The 20674-nt window shown below is 38.3% G+C and overlaps 1 protein-coding gene across 1 annotated transcript in view; it reads left to right on the top strand.

The window, feature by feature from the left end:
• The window catches only part of CYP20A1 (cytochrome P450 family 20 subfamily A member 1), a 66515-nt gene that overhangs the window by 20093 nt on the left and 25748 nt on the right, over positions 1-20674 (top strand). Inside the window, exons 5-8 of the mRNA XM_068544629.1 lie at positions 9466-9633; positions 15792-15870; positions 19653-19768; positions 20605-20659. Of these exons, the coding sequence (XP_068400730.1) occupies positions 9466-9633; positions 15792-15870; positions 19653-19768; positions 20605-20659 (418 nt within the window). The remainder of the gene's footprint in view (positions 1-9465; positions 9634-15791; positions 15871-19652; positions 19769-20604; positions 20660-20674) is intronic.

The following is a 20674-nucleotide window of genomic DNA, read 5'->3' as shown; positions in this document are numbered from 1 at the left end:
AAAGCTTTTAAGTTTCATTAGTTCCCATTTGTTTATTTTTGTTTCTATTTCCATTTCTCTAGGAGGTGGATCAAAAAAGATCTTGCTGTGATTTATGTCAGACTGTTCTTCCTATGTTTTCCTCTAAGAGTTTTATAGTGTCCAGTCTTACATTTAGGTCTCAAATCCATTTTGAGTTTATTTTTGTGTATGGTGTTAGGGAGTGTTCTAATTTCATTCTTTTACATGTAGCTGTCCAGTTTTCCCAGCACCACTTATTGAAGAGACTGTCTTTTCTCCATTGTATATCCTTGCCTCCTTTGTCATAGATTAGTTGACCATAGGTGCGTGGGTTTATCTCTGGGCTTTCTATCTTGTTCCATTGATCTATATTTCTGTTTTTGTGCCAGTACCATGTTGTCTTGATTACTGTAGCTTTGTAGTATAGTCTGAAGTCAGGGAGTCTGATTCCTCCAGCTCTATTTTTTTCCCTCAAGACTGCTTTGGCTATTCGGGGTCTTTAGTGTCTCCATACAAATTTTAAGATTTTTTGTTCTAGTTCCGTTAAAAATGCCATTGGTAATTTGATAGGGATTGCGTTGAATCTGTAGATTGCTTTGGCTAGTATAGTCATTTTCACAATATTGATTCTTCCAACCAAGAATATGGTGTATCTCTCCATCTGTTGGTATCATCTTTAATTTCTTTCATCAGTGTCTTATAGTTTTCTGCATACAGGTCTTTTGTCTCTTTAGGTAGGTTTATTCCTAGGTATTTTATTCTTTTTGTTGCAGTGGTAAATGGGATTGTTTCCTTAATTTCTCTTTCATATATTTCATCCTTAATGTATAGGAATGCAAGAGATTTCTGTGCATTAATTTTGTATCCTGCAACTTTACCAAGTTCATTGATTAGCTCTAGTATTTTTTTGGTGGCATTTTTAGGATTCTCTATGTATAGTATCATGTCATCTGCAGTGACAGTTTTACTTCTTCTTTGCCAATTTGTATTCCTTTTATTTCTTTTTCTTCTCTGATTGCCGTGGCTAGGACTTCCAAAACTATGTTGAATAATAGTGGTGAGAGTGGACATCCTTGTCTTGTTCCTGATCTTAGAGGAAATGCTTTCAGTTTTTCACCATTGAGAATGATGTTTGCTGTGGGTTTGTTGTATATGGCCTTTATTATGTTGAGGTAGTTTCCCTCTATGCCCACTTTCTGGAGAGTTTTTTTCATAAATGGGTGTTGAATTTTGTTGAGAGCTTTTTCTGCATCTATTGAGATGACCGTATGGTTTTTCTTCTTCAATTTGTTAATATGGTGTATTACATTGATTGATTTGTGTATACTGAAGATTCCTTGCATCCCTGGGATAAATTCCACTTGATCATGGTGTCTGATCCTTTTAATATGTTGTTGGATTCTGTTTGCTAGTATTTTGTTGAGGATTTTTGCATCTATATTCATCAGTGATATAGGTCTGTAATTTTCTTTTTTTGTAGTATCTTTGTCTGGTTTTGGTATCAGGGTGATGGTGGCCTCATAGAATGAGTTTGGGAGTGTTCCTTCCTCCGCAATTTTTTGGAAGAGTTTGAGAAGGATGGATGTCAGCTCTTCTCTAAATGTTTGATAGAATTCACCTGTGAAGCCATCTGGTCCTGGACTTCTGTTTGTTGGAAGATTTTTAATCACAGTTTCAATTTCATTACTTGTGATTGGTCTGTTCATATTTTCTGTTTCTTCCTGTTCAGTGTTGGAAGGTTATACCTTTCTAAGAATTTGTCCATTTCTTCCAGGTTGTCCATTTTATTGGCATAGAGTTGCTTGTAGTAGTCTCTTAGGATGCTTTGTATTTCTGCGGCGTCTGTTGTAACTTCTCCTTTTTCATTTCTAATTTTATTGGTTTGAGTTCTCTCCCTCTTTTCCTTGATGAGTTTGGCTAATGGTTTATCAATTTTGTTTATCTTCTCAAAGAACCAGCTTTTAGTTTTATTGATCTTTGCTGTTGTTTTCTTTGTTTCTATTTCGCTTATTTCTGCTCTGATCTTTATGATTTCTTTCCTTCTGCTAACTTTGGGTTTTGTTTGTTCTTCTTTCTCTAGTTCCTTCAGGTGTAAGGTTAGATTGTTTATTTGAGATTTTTCTTGTTTCTTGAGGTAGGCTTGTATAGGTATAAACTTCCCTCTTAGTACTGCTTTTGCTGCATCCCATAGGTATTGGATCGTCGTGTTTTCATTGTCATTTGTCTCTAGGTATTTTTTGATTTCCTCTTTGATTTCTTCAGTGATCTCTTGGTTATTTAGTAACATATTGTTTAGCCTCCACGTGTTTGTGTTTTTTACGTTTTATTCCCTGTAATTCATTTCTAATCTCATAGCATTGTGGTCAGAAAAGATGCTTGATATGATTTCAATTTTCCTAAGTTTACTGCGGTTTGATTTGTGACCCAAGATATGATCAATCCTGGAGAATGTTCCATGCACACTTGAGAAGAAAGTGTAATCTGCTGTTTTTGGATGGATTATCCTATAAATATCAATTAAATCTATCTGGTCTATTGTGTCATTTAAAGCTTGTGTTTCCTCATAAATTTTCTGTCTGGATGATCTGTCCATTGGTGTAAGTGAGGTGTTAAAGTCCCCCACTATTATTGTGTCACTGTCAATTTCCTCTTTTATAGCTGTTAGCAGTTGCCTTATGTATTGAGGTGCTCCTATGTTGGGTGCATATATATTTATAATTGTTATATCTTCTTCTTGGATTGATCCCTTGATCATTATGTAGTGTCCTTCCTTGTTTCTTGTAACATTCTTTATTTTAAAGTCTATTTTATCTGATATGAGTATTGCTACTCCAGCTTTCTTTTGATTTCCATTTGCATGGAATATCTTTTTCCATCCCCTCACTTTCAGTCTGTATGTGTCCCTATGTCTGAAGTGGGTCTCTTGTAGACAGCATATATATGGGTCGTGTTTTTGTATCCATTCTGCAAGCCTGTGTCTTTTGGTTGGAGCATTTAATCTATTCACGTTTAAGGTAATTTTCGATATGTGCATTCCTATTACCATTTTCTTAATTTTTTTGGGTTTGTTTTTGTAGGTCCTTTCTTCCCTTGTGTTTCCCACTTAGAGAAGTTCCTTTAGCATTTGTTATAGAGCTGGTTTGGTGGTGCTGAATTCTTTTAGCTTTTGCTTGTCTGTAAAGCTTTTGATTTCTCCATCGGATCTGAATGAGATCCTTGCCGGGTAGAGTAATCTTGGTTGTAGTTTCTTCCCTTTCATCACTTTAAGTATATCATGCCACTCCCTTCTGGCTTGTAGAGTTTGTGCTGAGAAATCAGCTGTTAACCTTTTGGGAGTTCCCTTGTATGTTATTTGTCATTTTTCCCTTGCTGCTTTCAATAATTTTTCTTGCCTTTAATTTTTGCCAGTTTCATTACTATGTGTCTCAGCATGTTTCTCCTTGGGTTTATCCTGTATGGGACTCTCTGCGCTTCCTGGACTTGGGTGGCTATTTCCTTTCCCATGTTAGGGAAGTTTTCGACTATAATCTCTTCAGATATTTTATCTGGTCCTTTCTCTCTCTCTTCTCCTTCTGGGACCCCTATAATGCGAATGTTGTTGCCTTTAAGGTTGTCCCAGAGGTCTCTTAGGCTGTCTTCATTTCTTTTCATTGTTTTTCTTTTTTCTGTTCTGCAGCAGTGAATTCCACCATTCTGTCTTCCAGGTCACTTATCCATTCTTCTACCTCAGTTATTCTGCTATTGATTCCTTCTAGTGTAGTTTTCATTTCAGTTATTGTATTCATCTCTGTTTGTTCTTTAAGTCTTCTAGGTCTTTGTTAAACATTTCTTGCATCTTCTCGATCTTTGCCTCCATTCTTTTTCCGAGGTCCTGGATCATCTTCACTATCATTATTCTGAATTCTTTGTCTGGAAGGTTGCCTATCTCCACTTCATTTAGTTGTTTTTCTGGGGTTTTATCTTGTTCCTTCATCTGGTACATAGCCCTCTGCCTTTTCATCTTGTCTATCATTCTGTGAATGTGGTTTTTGATCCACAGGCTGCAGGATTGTAGTTCTTCTTGCTTCTGCTGTCAGCCCTTTGGTGGATGAGCCTATCTAAGAGGTTTGTGCAAGTTCCCTGAAGGGAGGAACTTGTCATTGTGGTTTTGATTTGCATTTTCCTGATGGTGAATAAAACGAAGCAACTTCATTTGTTTATTGACCAGTTAGATAGTCACTCTGGTGTAGTGCTATTTCAAGTCTTTTGCCCAGTTTTCTTTTGGGTTTTCTCTGTTTGTACTGATTTTTAAGAGGTTTTTAAAAATTCTGAATTTAAGAACTTTATTGGATGTATGTGTGTGTGCATATATATTATATATGTGTATATCTCAAGTATCTTCTACTGTGGCTTGATTTTATATGATCTTAAGCTTGTCTTTTGATGAACAGGTACTAATTTTAGTGTAGTCTAACTTATTTTTTTTGCCTTTACATTTACTGCATTTTAAATCTTATGTGAGAAATCTTTATTTAACTTAATGTCATGAATATATTCATCTAAGTTTTGTTCTGAGAGTTTTACTGTTTACCTTTCGAACTTAGATCTATAATCTATTTAGTATTTATTATTGTGTAAAGAATGAGGAAGGGGGTTAACATTCATTTTTTCCCATATGGTTATCCAGTTGACCCAGCATAACTTATTGAAAGATCATCCTTTTTCCATTGTACTGTAGTGTTACCTTTGTCAAAACTAAGTACCTGTGTAGGTCACTTGATGTATGTAAAGTTACCTTTACATGTTGTCGACTGGGGAAAAATGCACAACCTAAAAGTTGTGAGTTATATTTTATTCAGGGACCTTACTGAGAAAAATAGCCTGGGAAATAGCCTCTCAGAAGGCTCTGAGGAACTGTTCTGAAGAGGTAAGGGAGGAGCCAGGATATATTCGTATATATTCTGAGAAAAAAACTGTGTAGTCAAGCATCAGAAGACTACTGCTAACCGCAAAAACCAGATATCTCAAATTAGTGATTTTATTGCTTTTCTATGTATGAGAAGATGTAAGAGTCTGGGCTTATTGAAATTATTCCTTAGATATACATCTTAAATATCTAGGGCCAGTATCCTGTTTTTCTCCATTCTGAATCCCCTCAGGGTGCACCATGTGGCGAGGAGGGGCGGCAGTGGCTGATGGCGGCAACATTTGTTGTTTACTGGAATGGTAGGCAACATTCTTTGTCCACAATATTATGGAATTTTCCAATCCATGAATATGGAAGAATACCCTCCCACTTTTTGGTCTTTAGTTTTTCTCAATAATTTTTCCTCTTTTAAGTGTAGAGATCTTATACATCTTTTATTAAATTTACTCCTAGATATTTAGTGGTTTTTCAAAAATGCTATCATAAATGGTACCAGTTTAAAATTTCATTGTTTGTTTGTTACTTATATATACAGTTGATTTCTGCATATTGACCTTGTAGTCATTAACCTTGCCAAATTCCCTTATTAACTCTAATGGTTTATCATGATATCTGAGATTAGTGACAGTTTTATTCTTTTCCAATCCTAATACCTTTCATTTCTTTTCATGCTTTATTGCCAATTATTCTGTCATACATATATATTTTTAAATATTTATTTATTTATTTTTGGCTGCGTCAGGTCTTAGTTGCAGCACGTGGGATCTTCTGTTGTGGTGCGCGGGCTTCTCTCTAGTTGTGGCGCACCAGCTCTCTAGTTTTGGTGCACGGGTTCCAGAACGCGTGGGCTCTGTAGTTGTGACATGCAGGCTTAGTTGCACCACGGCATGTGAGATCTTAGTTCCCTGACCAGGGATTGAACCCGCATCCCCTGCATTGGAAGGTGAATTCTCAACCACTGGACCACTAGGGAAGTACCTCTGTTATATTTTTAATGTCATTAGCCTTATTAGTACCTTCTCTCTCTTCTTCTTGATTAGTGTTTCTTAAAGTCTTTATCAGTGTGGGTCCAATCAGGAGAGATGAAGCACACAATTATTTAAATAGGGAAAGTTTAATATAAAGAATTATTAACTACAGCAGGGGATTTGGAGTAATGAGAGATTAGCTAGTCAGAAGTAAAGATAACTCTAAAGAATACAGGAATAGCTGGTAAAAGGAGCAGTCACCAACTCTGGGGCTGAGACAGAGCACCCAAGGAAGATCCCATGCTCCCAGGACTGAGATCCAGACTCTGCTGGAGGGGGCACAGCTGTGGATGGCAATCTTGAAATCAGATTCTTCACCTTCCTTAGAGTTTGTTCTTGCTATCTGTTGCGGATTATTGTTGTTCGCTTGTTTAGTCTTTTCTAAACTGTTTTTGTAAAGTCTGTATTCTTTGTCATGTGTGGCCACTGAAGCATCTGTTCTGTTAGCTTAATGGTCAGCTGGTGTTCTGACAGATTTTACCTTAAACACTTGAAGCTGACAAAAGAAAAATTAAAAAACTCTCCCAGTGTTTGCAGATTGGCTTTGTGTTGGAGTCCTCCTTTAACACTTATCCAGGCTTTTTACAGCTCTGCTTTAGTTCTCACTTCCTCCTTGTATGGAGCCAGAAGACCCCAGATGTGAAAGCCTAGTCTTCTCAGACCTTTTCTGAGCATGTATCCTGGTCTTGGGCATGTGCATGACTTTCTTAATTCCCTGGTATATGCAGAAGCTTTTAAAAGCTCTCATTCCCACATTTATCTCTTCTCCCAACCCCTTTCTTCCCTGGCTTCTTGGTCTTTTTATTGCTTGTCCCAGCTGTTGCAGCCAATACGTGCACCTTTAAATGTTTTCAGCAGAAGCCACCTAGGAACCTGTCCTAGCTCTGGAAATGCCCAGAGTTGGGCCAAACAAGGGCAGCCTTTGCACCAGTCCTTGATGGGAGTTGGCAGACAGGTTGAGACCCACAGCCACAATTTTTTGACAAAAATGTCTGTATCGCTTCCTAGCAGTTTGCACCAGGAGTATGGGCTGCTGTTCTCTTAGCTGCTGCCTTTCTGGGATATGGGAATTATAGGCAGGCTGTTTAAAATGCCACAGTGCTTTCTTACCACAAAGCAACGGCTTCTTTCTTCATCAAGGCTTCCCCTGGTTGTTGTAAGTCTTTGACTGTATTCCAGAGTCTTTCAGAAGTTGATTTTGACAGTTTTTGCCAGCTCATTACTTGCTTTTGGGGAGGGTTAGAGTCTTGGGATTCCCTGTCCTCCATTTTCAGTGACCATTTTGATGACCAGTGGTGATGGTGCTTTTAATAGAGCTCTGTTTTCTGCAATGTTGCTGACTTTCGGCTACTGTTGAGCTAGGGAGAGAAGGAAAATGAAATAACCTTAAGTTAAAACACTGAAGACCCCACTTCTTACTGAGGTTCAATTGTTCCTGTTGAATAGACACTTCTCAGTGGATACTGGGTTTTGGTTAATTGCCAAAGTGCTGAAATGGTTGATGTTAGTTGTTTAGTTGTTTTGCACGTATTTTCACTGTTTTAGAGGGAGAGTGAGATCACCAAAGTCCTCACTCCACCATTGTGGAAGTCAGTCTGTCTTCTGGAACATTTTGAAAGAGAATACATAATGGGAAATATTATATAGATATGATAAATTTTCAAAATTATGTTAGTGGCATATGTGTAGATCAGTGAAGTCCTTTACACTGTGACAAAACTTTCATGTAGTTGGTATGGGAAAGTAACTTAAATTTGAGTTCCTAACATGAAAGGGGCTTTATATATTTTATTTCACAAAACCCTCACTGTGTTGTGTGCTGTAAGTACAATTATCCCTATCACAGCAACCGTGAAAAGTGGGAGATGTCATGCTTGTTGAACTGTTGAGACACCTGAACCTTGTAAAAGTCAAGCAAATTGCTCAAAGTCACATTACTTCTAAGTGACAGAGCCAGAAGTAAACCCAAGGTTTCTCTGATTCCAAAGCTTTTTTTTTTTTTTTAAAGTATTTGTTTATTTATTTATTTATGGCTGTGTTGGGTCTTCGTTTCTGTGCGAGGGCTTTCTCTAGTTGTGGCAAGCGGGGGCCACTCTTCATTGCGGTGCGTGGGCCTCTCACTATCGCGGCCTCTCTTGTTGCGGAGCACAGGCTCCGGACGCGCAGGCTCAGTAATTGTGGCTCACGGGCCCAGCTACTCCGCGGCACATGGGATCTTCCCAGACCAGGGCTCGAACCCGTGTCCCCTGCATTGGCAGGCAGATTCTCAACCACTGCGCCACCAGGGAAGCCCTCCAAAGCTTTTGATCTTTTTATTACACATTGTTTTATTTATTTATTTATTTATTTATTGGCTGAGTTGGGTCTTCGTTGCTGCACGTGGGCTTTCTCTAGTCGCGGTAAGTGGGGGCTACTCTTCGTTGCAGTGCGCAGGCTTCTCATTGTGGTGGCTTCTCTTGTTGTTGTGGAGCATGGTCTCTAGGTGTGCAGGCTTCAGTAGTTGTGGAGCGTGGGCTCAGTAGTTGTGGCACATGGGCTTAGTTGCACTGCAGCATGTGGGATCTTCCCGGACCAGGGCTTGAACCCGTGTCCCCTGCATTGGCAGGTGGATTCTTAATCATTGTGCCACCAGGGAAGTCCCTACACATTGTTTTTTATTCCACAAGCGATTTGATAAATATTCATTGGATGAAGGAATGACAAAGGGACTCTGAGAGGTTTCTGTCACTGAAGCATGTCTAGGACTTTGACATATTCATATATTTATTGATTGTTTACTATATCACAGCCAGTCTGTGGGGAACCTTTACCATTTTTAATTAGATACTAAGACTTTAATATCTTTTTTTTTTTTTTTTTTTTTTAATGGGAAGAGGCTTTTTTTTTTTTTCTTTTCCCCTTTGGATTTATTTATTTATTTATTTATTTATTTATTTATTTATTTATTTATTTATGGCTGTATTGGGTCTTTGTTTCTGTGCGAGGGCTTTCTCTAGTTGCGGCAAGTGGGGGCCACTCTTCATCGCTGTGCGCGGGCCTCTCACTATCGCGGCCTCTCTTGTTGCGGAGCACAGGCTCCAGACGCGCAGGCTCAGTAATTGTGGCTCACGGGCCTAGTTGCTCCGCGGCATGTGGGATCTTCCCAGACCAGGGCTCGAACCCGTGTCCCCTGCATTGGCAGGCGGATTCTCAACCACTGCGCCACCAGGGAAGCCCCAGACTTTAATATCTTAATTTCCTTTAGGTTTAAGGTTTTCCCAGCCTTTGAACATTTAACTTATATTTTCTGTTTTCATTGTTGTGTTTGTTTTGTTTTCCAAATCAGCCCTTTGACAGAATCTGAACCTAAACTATTAGGGATGTAATTATTGGTGGAGCCAGTGTTAGCCTGACAGGTCAGTAAACACCTGAATGTTTGCTTTGATTAAGGAGTTGAACTGTATACTCTGTGAAATGAGTCTACTTGATGGATTTTTCTAAGATTTAGTAGGAGGAAATAGTAAATCATTGTGGTTTTCTGTTTTCTTTCAGCTTTCAGAAGAATTATTGGATAAATGGCTCTCCTACCCAGAGTCCCAACATGTCCCTCTCTGCCAGCATATGCTTGGCTTTGCGATGAAGTCCGTTACGCAGATGGTAATGGGTAGTACATTTGAAGATGAACAAGAAGTCATTCGCTTCCAGAAGAATCATGGCACAGTAAGTCTAGGGCCAAATTTAAAATTACTCCTTCATCAAATTGGATAGTTGAATAATGTAGACTTTGCCTCTTAAGAAGAAGGTTTAAGATTCTATAGTACAGAATTTCCTTGTTTGGGGCTAAAAACAACAATGCAAGAAGGTTAATTGTTGCCTTTTTAAAAAATTTAAGAATTACTTTTTTAAGCAGTTACTTTTTTAAAATTTATGTGTATTATTTATTTATTTTTGGCTGCACTGGGTCTTCGTTGCGGTGCGCGGGCTTCTCCTTGTGGTGGCTCCTCTTGTTCTCTTGTTGAGCACGGGCTTTAGGCGTGCGGGCTTCAGTAGTTGTGGTGCACAGGCTTAGTTGCTCCGTGGCATGTAGGATCTTCCTGGACCAGGGATCGAACCCGTGTCCCCTGCATTGGCAGGCGGATTCTCGACCACTGCACCACCAGGGAGTCCCTACGCAGTTACTTTTTGAAATTTAAAAAAATGAAAGCCTAAAAAAATTTTCTTTTAATATGTAGCAAGTATGTCGGGAGTTCTCTGGTGGCCTAGTGGTTAGGATTTCAGGCTTTCACTGCCGTGGCCGAGGTTTAATCCCTGGTTGGGGAACTGAGATCCTGCAAGCCATGTGGCGTGGCAAAAAACCCAAAACCAAGTATGTTATAAAATAATACTAATTTTTAGAATAAAGAGAAAAACCATACTTAATAGAGACTATGTCCTATATAGAAAGAAATTAAAGTTGATGGAGCATTAAAATACTAATGAAATGAATATGATTTGAAGAAAGGCTAATCCAGTTGAAAACAGGTTTATTGTTTGCCTTTACTGAACTCACATATGGACTTTATTATTGTCTATTTTAATCAGTCTCAACATTATATTACTTTATTTGTTTCAAATCATACTTAAGTCATTTACTTCACTGCATTTTGGATCTCTGAGAAATCCCTTATTTTCTTCAAATCTATAAAAACAGGTTAAATAATCAATATAATGTGTGTAAAACAAAATCACTAGGAACTGTGGCTTAACACTCTGTCACTGTTTAATATTATCCTTTTTCCCTTTAAAATGGTTTTATTACTTGTGTTTGATGATTGAAGAATGTACATTTCTTAGAAAACGTTCACATGTTCAGGAGCGTAAAAATAAAAGTGGAAAAAAATCACTCTAATTCCCCTTCCTAGAGTAAACTACTCAGGTTACCCAGCTAAAACAAATCGGCTAAGGAATTCCTAAAATGTTTTCATATTTTAACGAAGAATCAATTTTTGACTCAGTTGTTGATATCTAATTTTTTTCATGTTGATGGGACAGCAATTTTAAAAAGGGACCTCCACTATTATTTCCAGAATTTTATTCCAAGCTGCTGATACCTATTCCTATTCTGGGTATTTTTATGCTGGCATTTTCTTTACCTTTCTTTCCTTAGAATTTCAAAGTAGAAATAATAATTTCAAACCTATAGAAAAGTTGCAGCTAGTACTAGGAACTCCCATAATATCCTTCACCCAGGTTCACCAGTTGTTTACATTTTGCCCCATTTGCTTTTGTCATTCATTCTCTATCTATCCATCCATCCATCCATCCATCCATCCATCCATCCATCCATTCCTCCTCTCCTTACCCAAACCATTTGAGAGTAAGGTAGACATTTTGCTTCTTTCCCCCTAAATACTTCAGTCTGTATATCCTAAAAACAAGGATATTCTCTCATATAGCAACAACATAGTTGTCAAACTTGGGAAATTTAGCATTCATACCATACTTTTATCCAGAGCCCATATTCAGATTTCTTTACTTTTAGTGGTCAAACCTCTTTAATGTGAAACAGTTTCTCAGCTTTTCTTTGTTTCTTGACCTTGACATTTTTTTTTTTAAGTACAGGATAATTATTGTGTAGACTGTCCCTCATTTGGGTTTGACTAGACTCAAATTACATATTTTTGGGTGTGACTAGATTCAAATTATATATTTTTTGGCAACAATCTGGTATTTTCTTAACATTACTGGAAGTTGTCAAAGGAAAGTTTTCAGACCATAAACATGACTTAAAATCCTGCCTTAAATGATCTTTAATGTCTGAAACACTCCGGGGCTGCTGTTGTCCAGCCGTGCCACCAGGAGCACTAACCAGGTTGTGAATGCGGAGGCAGTGACAGCTGCACCATGACTGTTGCTTGGCTGACAGCACTTGGGAGATGTCGTCAGTCATAAGATGCATACCGATTTCACAGGTGTTAACATGTGAAAAATGTTCACCTCATACCCAATTGCATACTGTTTCTGAACTGACCTCCAAACACATTGTCCCAGTTATTTTCCCACCAACATTAGCGTGCTCTTTCCTTGTGCTTTTGACATTTAGAGTTATGCGTCTTTTAAATATTTGCCTATCTTGTAAGTAAAAAATGATTTTTTATGATTAAAATTTATAATTCTTTTATTGTTTGTGAGGTTAAACATTGTTTAATATTTTTGCTGAACAACTTGTGTTTCGTCTTTTGTGGGGTGCTTTCTCATGTCCTTCACCCAGATTTCTATTAATGTGTTCCTTTTTCTTACTAATCTGTAAGAGCTTTTTATTTTTATCTCAATTTTCATTTGCTTTTACTTTTATTTATAGTGCTTTTTAATTTTTATTTATTTTCTTTTTCAAAGATTTTTTTTGATGTGGACCATTTTAATTAAAAGTCTTTACTGAATTTGTTACAGTATTGCTTCTGTTTTATGTTTTGGTTTTTTGGCTGTGAGGCATGTGGGATCTTAGCTCCCCGACCAGGGATCGAACCTGCACTCTCTGCATTGGAAGTCAAAGGCTTAACCACTGGACCGCCAGGGAGGCCCCCTATAGTGCTTTTTTTAAAAGACTTCTTTTTAAAGCAGTTTTAGGTTTACAGTAAAATTGAGAGGACGGTATAGAGATTTCGCATATACCCCCTGTTTCCACACATGCATAGTCTCCCCCATTATCAATATCATTCACTAGAATGGTGCATTTTTTGCCAAGGATGAACCTACATTGGACACATAATAATCACCCAGAGTCCACAGATTATGTAAGGGTTCACACTTGATGCTGTACATTCAGTGGCTTTGGACAAATGTATAATGACATAGATCCATCATTATAATATTGTCCCCCCCAGTCTCAGCAACCACAGATCTTTTTCTTGTATCCATAATTTTGCCTTTTCCAGAATATTGTATGACATTGGGATAATACAATATATACCCTTAGATTGGCTTCTTTCACTTAGCAATATGTATTAATATTTAAACTTCCTCCATGTCTTTTCTTTTTGTTCTTTTTTTTTAAAAAAAAAATTATTTATTTATTTGGCTGTGCTGGGTCTTAGCTGTGGCACATGGGATCTTCGTTGTGCCATGTGGGATCTTTCGTTGCAGAGCGCGGGCTCTTTGTTGTGGTATGCGGGCTCAGTAGTTGTGGTGCATGGGCTCTAGAGCGCCTGGGCTCAGTAGTTGGGGCGTGCGGTCTTAGTTGCCCTGCGGCATGTGGGAGCTTAGTTCCCCGATGAGGAATTGAACCCACGTCCCTTGCATTGGAAGGCAGATTCTTAAGCACTGGACCACAAGGGAATTCCCCCTCCATGTCTTTTCATGGCTTGGTAGTTCATTTCTTTTAGCTGGATAGTATTCCATTGTGTGTACCACAGTTTATTCATTCACCTACTAAAGGGCCTCTTGGTTGCTTACTAGTTTTGGCAATTATGAATAAAGCTGCCATAAATATCTTGTGGAGGTTTTTGTATCAACATAAATTTCCAGCTTCTTTGGGTAAATACCAAGGAGTATGATTGCTGGATCATATTCAAAGAGTATTTTTTGTTTTGTAAGAAACTGTGTTTGAGGATTCCATGGATATATCCTCTAGATCACACCTTCTTTCCCAAGCCAAAACCAGTGTACTATCAGTAATAAGCCTGTCAGAGGCATTCTTCATTTCTGTTACAGTATTTTTGATCTCTAGTTTTTTGTTGTTGTTGTTGTTCTTTCTTAGGATTTTCATCTCTCTGCTTACATTGCCTACCTGTTCTTGCATGCTGTCTACTTTATCCTTTACTTAAGGATCATATAGAGCCCTTAGCCTATTATCCTTTAGAGCCTTTAGCAATTAATCATAGTTGTTTTAAATTCCTGATCTGATAATTCCAAGATTCCTGCCATTCTGATGCTTGGTTTGTTTCTTCAAATTGTGTTTTTTGCCTTTTGGTATGCCTCGTAACTTTTTCTTGATAGCCAGACATGATGTACTGTGTAAAAGAAACTGGTGTATATAGGCCTTTAGCAGTGCGGTGGTGAGGTGTGGGGAAAGGGGAAGCATTCCATAATCCTGTGATTAGGTCTGTCTTTTAGTGAGCCTATGCATCTGGACTGTGAACTTCGCAAGTGTTTCTCTGTTTTTTTCTCCCCCCTCAGGTGGGAAAGGATGGCTGGAATAGGCTGGAGTTTGGTACTTCCCTTCTCCCACGTGAAAGACTAGACCTGACTGGGATTGAATATCCCTTTCCCGGCTCCGTTAATACCCCAGAAGGTTGGACTCTGGCTAATGAGTTCCCTCTGAGGGCAGGCCTTGTTAAGAAGAGCAGAGTGCTCTGGCTTGTTTTAAATGGGTTCCTTTTTCAGTCCCCCTGCTGGAAGCCTAAGGGGATTTTTCTCTTATATTTACTGTGGGAACCTGGTCACGCTCCCGTAGGTAAATCTCACTTGGGGGGCCCTGTGTCTGGGTCTCCTGGAGTTTTTCACTGTCAGAGTTGTCATACTGAATCTCCAGCCAGCCATTTGTCAATTACAGTTCAGGTTTTCCTACCCCAGCACTGGTTCCTGAGGTAGTTTCCACTTGTATGTCTGTTCCAGGAAAGTGTGACTCCCTGTTTTCACCTGTCTCTCCAGTCTTGGGGGCCTCAGTTTGCCCTGGGTCCTCTTCTGTCTCAGAGATCCAAGAAGACTTGTTGATTTCTCAGTCTGTTCAGCTTTTTGCTCTCAGGGTGGAGTAGCTAAATGCATTCAACTTCTTCATCGTGAATTTTTGCCCTGTGCTCTGTGTTGTGCTTAGCAACTTCTTTCTCACTTTAAGGGTATTCCTACATTTTTACAGTACTTTTTTTTTTAAAAAAAAAGATTCTATACTTTAAGTCATCATTTATTTATTTATTTTTGGTTGCGTTGGGTCTTTGTTGCTGTGTGCGGGTTTTCTCTAGTTGGGGCGAGTGGGGGCTACTCTTGGTTGCGGTGCGCGGGCTTCTCATTGCAGTGGCTTCTCTTGTGGAGCACAGGCTCTGGGCGCACGGGCTTCAGTAGTTGTGGCACCCGGGCTTCAGTAGTTGTGGCTCACGGGCTCTAGAGCGCAGGCTCAGTAGTTGTGGCGCACGGGCTTAGTTAGTCCGTGGCATGTGGGATCTTCCCGGACCAGGGCTCGAACCCGTGTCCCCTGCATTGGCAAGCGGATTCTTAACCACTGCGCTGCCAGGGAGGCCCTACAGTACTTTTAATAGTTTAATTTTTTACATTTAAATAATCTGAAAGACATATCTTTGTAAGATAAGACTTGAGGACTGTTTATTAATAATTTTAAAAATATTTAGCATTGATTAATAAGTGTTTTGTCCTTTCCCAGGTTCTTTCAGAACTTTTGAATTATAAACAATTTTTCTTAAGGGCTAATTATCCAATTTTGAAATAATTGGAAGCCTATTCTGTTGTTTACCCTCTCTAAACCTTAGACTAATCTTTAACCTTTTTCTGGATTTCAGCCAAAGCTTATCAGTATTGCAGGTGAAGTAAAAGTTTGGAATTCCCGATGAATTTTACTTATCCACTGGTGCCATTATAATAAAAAATTGAGAATTGACTCTACTGCAATGTTCTTTTCCTCCCTGTGCATATACTTCTTTGAAAGGAAGGGAACTTTTGACTTTCTAATTATAATTAGTTTGGAAGTACTTTGAATGAAATTATTAAAATATATTTGTGCCCTATCCTGAAAGACTATGGAGTAAATGATTATGCAGCCCACTTGAAAGGGAGAGTTTAATTAACAGTTCTGTTGGTGAGACAGAAGTTCTCCAGCTGTTAGCTTAGATTGCTTGATATTATTTGGAAAATTTACATATTAGATAATAGATATGTTTTCCTATTTTCAGGTTTGGTCGGAGATTGGAAAAGGCTTTCTAGATGGATCACTTGATAAAAGTACAACTCGGAAAAAACAATATGAAGATGGTAAGTTTTACCACTATTAATTTTTAGTAAGGACTAAGGGAAATGTGCCCTAATTTTAATAGGGCTATGTCTGATTCATGAACTTATAGGTCATGTATATTTTCTTCCTTTATGTTTTTTTCCCTACATTTCCTATTATGAAAGTTTTTCTTAAAAGAGAGGAAAAAGCAGTGAATTAGTAAATAAACTCTAGCACTCACTGCAGAATGAGGGTGCTGGAGAGCTGGTATAGCCTACAGGATTAATGGAAAGTGTCAGGGTACAATCCTGGGAAAGTAATTTAGAAATACATGTTAAGAGTAGGGCTTCCCTGGTGGCGCAGTGGTTGGGAGTCCGCCTGCCAACGCAGGGGACATGGGTTCGAGCCCTGGTCTGGGAGGATCCCACATGCCGCGGAGCGGCTGGGCCCGTGAGCCACAACTGCTGAGCCTGAGCGTCTGGAGCCTCTGCTCCGCAACAAGAGAGGCCGCGATAGTGAGAGGCCCGCGCGCCGCGATGAAGAGTGGCCCCCACTTGCCGCAACTGGAGAAAGCCCTCGCGCAGAAACGAAGACCCAACACAGCCAAAAATAAAAATAATAAATAAATAATAAATAAAAATTAAAAAAAAAAAGTCATAAATAATGAGTGAAATTATCTAAAATAAGGAAATATTCATGAATTTTTTTTGTAGTGCTATTTCTACAAGTAGAAAACCAAAAAAACCTAAATATCCAACAATATAGGAATTTCTAAGGAAATAATATCAACATGATAAATCTGCAAGAAATGTAGCAACATAAAAAAATTCTTGGCCGTTATAACATTGAGTAAAGATATTTTCAAAACTATTTAGCATTGGTTACAACTTTATAAAATCTACACAGAAAAATAGCAATTTTAGTTTAAGATGGCCCCCCAACGTGTGCTCCCCCTTTTTTCTTTTGTATTATATTTTCTGTCAGTAATTTAATGATTGTAATCCTTTAATACCTTTATTCTGAGCTGCTGCAATTTCTGTTTTGGAAGTAAGCAGGGTAAATTAAAATGCATAGGCTGCATTGGAATAATGGATTATTTTTCATGGATAATAGTATTGCTTCCCAAGATTCTCTTCCTTTATTCTTTCAACAAATATTTATTGAGGCCTCTATGTGCTAGGCACTATTCTATGTATGTATAGGAGACAAAAAATCCCTGTCCTTGTGAGGCTTACCATTCTGGTGATTCCTTCAGTGTCCAGCGTAAGTCTAGAAAAGCCAATTTAATGGACACGTTTTCTGCTATCTGCTCGTCTACCATTCTGACTATCTTGATGGATGCATTTGGATTAATTACCCCTAATAAAAAATGTATTTTACAAATATTGGTTTAAATTAATATAAAAAGAAAATTAATAATTTATATTCTTTGATTCTAAATAAAAGTAGATTGTCTAGTATGATACGCTCCTTGAACTGTAACATGGGCATAGATCAAATTTGAGCTTTTATTGAAAATGATTATGTTTTGGTATTTATATGAGTGGGAACTCATGGCTGGGTCACTTCTTCTTCTGTTTAAGTGAGTAATTCTCAACCTGGTCTGTACATTAGAATCACTTTGGGAACTTAGAACAAAACAAAAAATATTGAAGATCAGGCCCCACCCTAAATCAGTTTATTCAGAATATGGGATAGAGGTGCTTTGGATGTCAGATTTTTTTTTTTTTTTTTTTATAAAAGCTCTCCAGATTATCCTCATGTACTTGTAGGATTGAGAATGTACAGCAGTAGTTCCCAAACTTTGCTACACGTTGCATCTTTTAAACTGTTTTGAAGCTTGGCTTTCGCTCCTAAACATTCAGATTTAATTGGTATGAGGTGTGGTTTATATTTTATGATTTTTTTATAAAAAGCTTCCTAGGTGATTGTAATGTAAGCAAAGTTTGGGAACCATTGCAGTACAGTGTTAACAATTTCTCATTTTAATCACTAACATGTTATTAGACTCCTTCAATTCTATAAATAATGAAGATCTAGAATATCCTGGTATATTTTTCGTCCTGGGGAGATGTCAGTGAACAAAACAAACAAAAATTTCTCTCCTTGTGGCACCACATTCTAGTGGGAAGAGGCAGATGAGAATCTGAATAAGTAAACTGAATAGTGTGTTAAAAGATGAAAGTTGCTATGGAGAAAATTAAATCAGGAAGGGGGATAGGAAGTGCTAGGGGTGGGGAGGTTATTAGGAAAGGCCTCACCAAGATTAGGTGACTTGAGCAAACACTTGCAAGAGATAAGGAAACCAGTCCATGCAGATCATGTGTAAATCCACAACAAGTAGTTGCAAAATCCTTGAGGTAGGATTCTTCCTGATATATTTGAGGTACATCAGGGAGCTGTATGCCTGGAGTGAAATGAGTCAGAAGAAAAATAGAAGGAAATGAGACCAGAAAGATTGGGGGGATGGAACAGATTTTGTCTGGCTTAGGTATGACTAGGTTGCTACTATGAGATAGGAAGAAGCCACTGGAAGATTTTGAGCAGAATTATGAATCTGAGTTATATTTTTAAAGGATCACTCTGGCTGCTGTCATAAAGGGGCTCAGAGCAGAAGCAGGGAGACTAATTAGGGGGCTACTGCAATGGACCAGGCAAGAAAAATAATGTGGCTTGGACTAGGTGGTGGGTAGCAGAAAATATAAAATTTTTAAAAAAAGAGTAAGAGAGATTAATTCTGTATTTTGAAGATTAGAGCCACCAACATTGACTGCCAGATTAGATATGGGGTGTAAGAGAGAAGGAGACACCAGAATTTTAGGCCTGAGTAATTGGAAAATGAAATTAATAGGAAATAAGATGGGGCAGACTGTAGAAAGATCCAGTTTTGAGGCGAAAGATCACGACTTCAGTTTTGGATATGTTTATGTTTAGTATGCTTCAGACGTCAAAGTGGATATGTTGAGTTGATTGTCAGATATATGAAACTGAAGTTCAGGGGAAAGAGATCCTAAATGGAAATATAAATTTGGAAGTGTTCAGTACATAGATTGTATTTAAAGCTTTGAGAATGGTGATCACCAAGGTAATGAATATAAATAGAAAAAGAGGAGAGGCCCAAGAAAAGAGATCCCTGACCTTGGGCATTCCATCATTAAGAAATTTGAGAGGTGAGAAGGAATGGACAAAGGATACTGAGAATGAGCTGGCAGTAAAGTGGGAGGAAAGTGTGGAGTCCAGGAGAGTGTGGAATCCTAGGAGCCAAATGAAGAAGTGCTTCATACAGAGTAAGTGACCAGCATCAGATGCTATGATAGGTCAAGTAAGATGGGGCCTGAGAAATCTGTGGATAGTTTTCTTGATAGTTGGATTAATCTTCCAAGTGTCAGAAATTTACCTTTCTGATTATTTCACATCTGTTTCAGTCTCTAAATGAGTGATGCCTGATTTGGGAGGACAATGGAGTTAAGAGGACAGAATTTAGAAGGAAGGTGAATAATACCAGGGGAGGGATATATGTGTAAAAGGCCTCTAAGGGGCTAGCATTGTTCTATTTCTCGACCTGGGTGTTTGCTTTACAGTTGTTTGTTAAATTGTGCGTGTATGTTTTATGCACTTTTTGGTGTATGTGTTAAATTTAGCAAAAAGAAGAAAAGTAAGTAGCTGAGTTTAAACATAAATTAGCTTTTAAAGCATTATTGGTTACTACTTTTAACTTTGAAAGTTTTATTCTGCACATAGGAACATTGTAGAGATACAGAAAAATGTTCAATCCTCACAAATGCTTATATCCTAAAATCTTTTTTTGTTTTTCTTCTCTAAGCCCTTATGCAACTGGAATCTATTTTAAAGAAAATCATAAAAGAACGAAAAGGAAGGAACTTCAGTGAACATATTTTCATTGACTCCTTAGTACAGGGGGACCTTAATGACCAACAGGTGATGTAATTGTTAAATGTTTATCAAACAAAAGATAATCAGACATGTATAGAGTGTGCTTTTTATCCACTTTAACCCAGACGCCCTCCTAGAATTCAGTGGCTTTTTTCTTTTTTATTGTACATCATCCATAAATAGTATTTAGTATTTAGTCTCCTGTTATTTAGTTCTTTGAAGCAGCTATATAGTATTCAATATTTGAGTAAGCAAATATTGAACCAAAGTTCTCTGACTGTAAAAGAGGAGGACTTGCATAAGCCTGTATTGACTAAGCTGCTCTGCCTACATGACCAGGTGTGGCAGCTTGGCTTGTTCCCAGTGTGTGTCTGTCACCCCAGCACACCACTGGGATATTGTGTGTTTGTGGTGTTGTCAGGCAGAGGACAGGAGTGGAGCTGTTACTGCCACACCTACCTGTTCAGTGTAGGACCCTTCTGCCCTGCTCTATGCATGCAAGTCCTCGTAGACAAAAGCGGCTTTCTGGGTGTGTGTGGGTGCAGGAATTATATCAGGCTCCAGGACAGTGGCAGGCTCTTCACTGTTCCTGAGTCTTCGTTGCTGCTCTAGGCCAAGCTAGAATGATAGCACTGAGCCAGTTTGTTTGATGTATCATGAGCCAGTAATATTACTGGGTAAGTGTTCACTGTATCAAAAATGCAGTGCAGTGTTTCGGTTGGTTTTTTCATTATGTAGATTTTCTTTAAGTGAAAACCTCGCAAAGAAATAACATGTTTTCCCTTTCCTTAACTCCCATTTTGTACTCTAGGTGATTTTACTAGGGCCTAATATAGGCCACCTTACATTTCACACTTTCTAAACTTAGTTTTGTTTCCTAGATCCTAGAAGACAGTATGATATTTTCTCTGGCCAGTTGCATAATAACTGCAAAATGTAAGTATAAATTGA

Source organism: Eschrichtius robustus, chromosome 5 (assembly GCF_028021215.1).
Source record: "Eschrichtius robustus isolate mEscRob2 chromosome 5, mEscRob2.pri, whole genome shotgun sequence".
In the NCBI taxonomy this organism is placed as follows: domain Eukaryota; kingdom Metazoa; phylum Chordata; class Mammalia; order Artiodactyla; family Eschrichtiidae; genus Eschrichtius; species Eschrichtius robustus.
Note: the sequence above shows the minus strand (reverse complement) of the source record. Positions and strands in the feature narration are given on the sequence as shown.